Source organism: Sturnira hondurensis, unplaced genomic scaffold, assembly GCF_014824575.4.
Source record: "Sturnira hondurensis isolate 20B ecotype Veracruz unplaced genomic scaffold, ASM1482457v3 Scaffold0022179, whole genome shotgun sequence".
Lineage (NCBI taxonomy): Eukaryota > Metazoa > Chordata > Mammalia > Chiroptera > Phyllostomidae > Sturnira > Sturnira hondurensis.
In genome coordinates, this window is record NW_028094810.1 from 1857138 (window position 1) to 1863137 (window position 6000).

The 6000-nt window shown below is 39.3% G+C and overlaps 1 protein-coding gene across 1 annotated transcript in view; it reads right to left on the minus strand.

Annotated features, from left to right (window-relative positions):
* The window catches only part of MEIOB (meiosis specific with OB-fold), a 42377-nt gene extending 41635 nt beyond the window's left edge, over window positions 1-742 (minus strand). Inside the window, exon 1 of the mRNA XM_037034458.1 lies at window positions 672-742. Coding sequence (XP_036890353.1) covers window positions 672-740 — 69 coding nt within the window. The 5' untranslated portion in view covers window positions 741-742. The remainder of the gene's footprint in view (window positions 1-671) is intronic.
* Between the last annotated feature and the right edge of the window lie 5258 nt (window positions 743-6000).

Sequence of the window (6000 nt, forward strand, 5' to 3'; positions counted from 1 at the left end):
TTTATCCTATTTTAAGAAATCTGATTTGCAAATGCCAAATGTAAACAGCAGATCATGCAGAAGCAGGATAAGTAAGGGACTACAACTTCTTCACAGTAAGTTCTTCACCTTATAACATGAGTCTATCTAGATTTCTTTTAAATAAGTAAGAGTCTTGTCATACTTGAAATTATTGAATTCCCCCCCAACCCTTCCCCTTAAAATGAATTTTTATGTAATCATTTCAGGAATACACCTGCTGTGTACCTGTGTCATAAAAGCAGCATAATCACAAGTATTTAAGTCTGTAACTTGGACAATTTGATTAGAGAATAGATCCTGCTAAACAAAAACATTTTAACTTTACAAAGATAAATTTGAATGGTTATTAAATATTTAATTAAAATAATACAAATAAACTTTGGACCAGTTTGAACAATCACTAGTCATATCTACAATCTTCTCCTTTGTAGAGAAAAGAAATATGAATTTTCATTTAGCTGGCATAAATACAAAAACATTCAGGGATATCAGGGATACTTAATATAAAATAATTATACAAATGCCATGAGTACCTATATACCTGTCAATTATAAAAGCATGTGTCAAAAGAATCAACGTTGCTGTAACGTAATATTACCACATAAAACTTCATCACAGAACAACCAAACCATTGCATCACTGAAACCTACCACATTTGCCATATTTGGATGCAGATCTGAAAGTGCAGTGAAGTTCTTCAACGCAAAGAAGTTTGCCATTCTTTTAACTGCATTTTAGAAAATACAATTTAGATGCATAAATTAAATAAATGAAATCAACCATAAAAATTCCAAGATTAAAAAAAACTTATTTATAAAAGCACTGGATAGTTTACTGATTCTTTAGGAAAAGGTTTTAGTACAACTGTGAAATATAAGTTAATACAGGTTACACCTGCAAAAAAATGTTTCAAACACCCTTTTATAGTTTTGAATGATATAGGTTAGTTTCAATTTTAAATTCACTTTTCAAAATGCATATAATTTATCATTTTTGAGCACCCTGCAAATGGAGAGTTTCAGATGAGAGATGATTCAATGGGATATTTATGGATTTAAATATTGGGGGAGAAAGACTTCTTTTAAAAATATTGCAAAATTCTATTGTAAATACCTCAAATCATGCATTTGGTTACACTGTGTGTGAGGATAGGTAGTGACTCTAACCTCACCTCTAGATGGTAAGCTCCATAAGGTCAGAGGTGGCATCTAACATACTTTTTTAAAGATTTTATTTATTTATTTTCAGAGAGAGGGGAAAGGAGAGAGAGAGAGAGAGAGAGAGAGAGAGAGAGAGACATCCATGTGTGAGAGAAACATCAATTGGTTGCCTCTCACATGCCCACAACTGACCTCGCCCATAACTCAGGCATGTGCCCTGGCAGAGTATCGAACCCGTGACCTTTTGGTCAGCACTCAATTCACTGAGTGTGGACTGAGCCACACTCAATCCACCAAGCACTGAAGCCAACACTCAATACACTGAGCCACACCAGTCAGGGCCTGACATATTTTTATGTGTGTATTTCGATGCTACCTTGTGCATAAAAAATACTCAATAAATATCAAAAGAATGAACTGGTGGCTTGTCCTTGTTATTATCACTATAAAAGGTTTTAGAGTAGTAACAATCATCAACTATACCGAACTAGCAGATTTATTCAACTTCACTTCATGATACAACACATGGGCTCTTTAGCTCTGAATGCTCTCACTTACAGGCTTCACTCACTTTCAGTACATGCCCAACACATGAGTTTCAGGGAGCCTGTGAAGTTAGTCAAATATGATTTTGAATTCCTGTGCCACTAGTTTGTAGTCAAGTGTTTTGATATTACTGAGCTTTAATACCCTCATCCCTAAAATATGGATTACATCTACCCTACATGTTTAGTGTGAGAATTTGAAATAATATACATGAGGTACCTAGAAGTTCCCAGACTCTCAGCAGATAAGAACTGCTTTTCATTCTTATCCAATGTAACAATTTCTGTATTAAAGGCCTTTGTTGCTAGCAAAAACAACTGAAAACTAAGTAGTGTTAAGTTTCCCACTTATTCTTAGGCCTGGTCAAATCTGGCTCACTATGCAATTTCAGTCTCTGAAATACTTGCCAAAACTTGACAGATTCATTTACTCACCCATCTACTCAACAAGCATTTACTGAGAGTCTGTGATGTTCCAGACACTTGAAGTTGGAGAGGATGAACTATTCAGTAGCTGGATTATGTGTAAAAATACTACCACCTACATACTAAATTGAGTTCTCCAAATCTTTACCCCTCAAAATTTCTTAGTGGATTGGTCACTGACTTATGTGATATCCCATGAACTCTTTGAAGTTCCTCCAATTTCTACTTTTATTCAAAATATATAGTGATACACTCTAGTGTCTGTCTATAAAAAAAAAAGACAACTTGATTCTCTACCTGGACATTTTGAGAAATACAAAGATAATATGAAGTAAAGAACTCACTATGGTAATCCAGAAATTATACCATTCACCAGCAACTAGTGTCCCTTCTATTGGGTTAACTAGTCTGTTTACTTTTTTCCATAAAAAACACATTTTTCATTTTCACCAATAACTTCATTGATTTAGATGGTTTGAGTATGTTGGCTATCTCCCGACATTGGCATCTAATGGGTAAAGGCCAGGGGTGTTGCTAAACATCTTCCAATGCATAAGACAGCCCCACAGCAAAGAATCATTTGGCCAAAATGNAGACTTCTTGCCAGTACCTTCTTGCCTGTAAGGTTTCGTTTGAGAAGTCAGCAGATAGTCTTATGGGAACCCTTTATAGGTAACTCTCTGCTTTTCTCTTGCTGCTTTTAAGATTCTCTCTTTATCTTTAACCTCTGGCATTTTAATTACAATGTGTTTTGAGCCCCTCTTTGGGCCCAATTTGTTTGGGACTCTCTATGCTTCCTGGACTTGCATGTCTATTTACTTCACCAAATCAGGGACGTTTTCCTTTACTATTTTTTCAAATAAGTTTTCAATTTCTTGCTCTTATTTCTTGCTCTTCAATTTATTTCTTCCTTATGTTACAAACTGTTGATTTGAACCCTGGCTTCCTTCCCTTCACTGTTGGTTCCCTGTGGATTTTTCTGTATTTCACTTAGTGTAGCCTTCATTTCTCCCCTTTTGCATTTGCTATACTCAATGAGTTCTCTGAGCAACATCATCACCAGTATTTTGAACTCTGTATCTGATAGGTTAACTATCTCCATTTCACTTAGTTCTTTTTCTGGAGTTTTAATCTATTCTTTCATTTGATCCATTTTTCTGTCTCCTCAATTTGGCAGCCTCCTTGTGCTTGTTTCTGTATATTATGTAGAGCTGCTTTGGCTCCCTGTTTTGGTGCACCTGTTATGTTGTAAGGGGTGTTGCCTTAGGTATTCAACAGGGTGGGGCCACCTGTTTCCCTTCTTCATGGTGCTGTAGGATGGGGGAGGGTTGGAGAGGGAACAATGCTGCATGCTCAGCTCTCACCCTGTTTCTAGTTACTTTCCCCACTTTCCCCACTTTGGTTGTGTGAGGAGATGAAGTGTGTCTACCCACACCTCCATCTTGGCTGAAAATGAGTCCTCCTTCTACTTTCAAAGGTGACCTCCTGTCTCAACCAGAGCCCAGCCTGTCCTGTTCCATTCCTCCCATGACCTTCCAGGTCCCTTATTTTAGATTTTATGAGGGTGTGACAGGGTCAGACCTCTTGTTCTCTTCCTTGCTGGAGCTTTCCTCCACAGGAGAAAGCTGTATTGCTTGGTGTTTACTCCTGCTGGTACTCTGCCACAGGATAACGGGACTCTGAACCCACAGAAGGAAGGAACACTCTTAACTACTGATTCTGAGAAGTCTCTGGCCCACATATCAGCCAAGGTTGTCAGTCAGACCCTTAGAACAAAGCCCACCAACTTTTCTGTTTTGAGATCATGGTCTCAAATTCTGAGCAGGCCAGAGTTAGTCAGTTTGAGGCCTTGGTCTAGGAAGGAGGAGTTATGAGTAGAGAGGTAGACAGGGCACTTGACATAAACTTTGCTGACTTTTTTTTCTAGAGCCAGGAAGGGTTGTATGTGTTTGCGTCTCCTCTGTGTACTTTTCATTCCTGTCAATGCAACAATTATTCATGAAGACCTGTGAGCCAAGTACTGTGCTGGTGCCCCAGACTCTCCCATCAGAAAATTCCATTACCATCTGCCCTGTCATCATTCACAATCCCTTTCCTTGACTGCCCAGATCCAAAACAATCCTCACCAAGTCCTGCTAATTTTCCCTTCTAATTATCTCTAGAATCTGACCATCTCCCCCCATCTCCCTTGTCCTTACTACTCTCTGCTTCTACTTTTGCTTCCTCCATCTCTTCTCCACAACAGAGAATTCTTTAAAACCTTACATTGTCTTTCCCTTGCTTAACACTGCTCCCAAACGCACACTGAATTAAGTCCAAACTCCTTGCTACTCCTTGTAATGCCCAGCTGATCTGCTCTCTGCCCATCTCTTCCTCATTTACTATCACCTTCCGGTGGATAACCACTCTCCAGTCTGCTCTCCTTTTCTCAAATATGACCAGGAACCCTGGCATATGCAGTTCCCTCTCCCTTGAGCACCCTACTCAAACTCACCCTTAGATCTTCCCAAGGCAGGCTCCTTGGCATCCTTTGGGTCTCAAAGAGAAGCCTTTCCCACTACCCTACCTCAAGTATTCTCCAGGCTCTATTTTCCCTCTCAGTATTTCTAATTCATAATTGTTGCTTGTGTACTGCCTGTCTTTTTCCCTCATTGGAAGGTGGGTTCCATGATGACAAAACTGTGTCTTATCTCCTAATTATGTCTTGCAGTGCCTAGTTTAGTGCTTTGTGCATTGTAGCCACCAGTTATCATCAACAAAATTAATGAGTCCTAAAAGCAATATAATTTGTAATCTGAGAATATTGCTATAATTAGCTTTTTAGGTAGAATTTTAGTTAACAGCTAATTTTACATTTATATCAAGTATTTAAATTATGGAAACAAGTACATCTAATTATGGTTTACATCTTGCTATTCTAGCCAAGTGAAACTTCTAAAGAGCTCAGTGATGGTGTTCCTATAACTTCCTATTTTTTTCATATTTTATTTATTTATCTTTAGAGAGGAAGGGAAGGAGAGAGGGAGAGAAATATCAATGTATGGTTGCCTCTTGTGAGTCCCCTGCTGGGAACTGGCCTGCAACCCAGGCATGTGCCCTGACTGGGAATCGAACCACGATCATGTGGTTCTCAGGCCCGCGCTCAATCCACTGAGCTACACCAGCCAGGGCCTATAACTTCCTATTTTATCCTGTAGACTGGTGGGGAGTTAGGCTACTAACTAGCTACTAACTAGCTCCCGGTGGGCAGCTCCTTCACAGAAGGTTACACCCACAGCCTCGCCACTGGACAACAGAGGACCACCCTGCACAGAAGTCCTCTTTATAGGGTCATTTCTGTACATGGAAACCTCCCCCACCTCTCATCATAAAACACATATTTTGTGACAAACTGGTAAAATTAAAAATTCTTTCTCATAGAGGGGAACAACTTTATTCATCTATCTCTATAAATCCAATTCAAAAAGGTTACTTTTACTCCTGCTGCTTCAATGGGAACCCGGCAAGTTTTGCATTATAAAATCCTAGCTGACTTCCAAACACTGGGGTGTCCATGAGAAAACTGTCCAGCTAGCCATCACACTGGAGAACTCTGCCACAGGGAAGCTTTTTAGTATAACCTTTCAAGGTAGTTTCAAATTTTATAACTAAATGATGCTTTAAGAGAAAGAAAAAGACACCTGCATGACTTGAGACTGCAGCCTAAAACTATAGTCCCTTAAAAACCCCTGCAGTGACATGCTGCACTCTGTTCAGTGTTTGAAACTGTATTTTGATCATTCCAGTTCCTGGAAAAGGCAACACTGGAGCCGCCACAGACCCCGGGTTATCCGGGGAGGAGGGAGGGA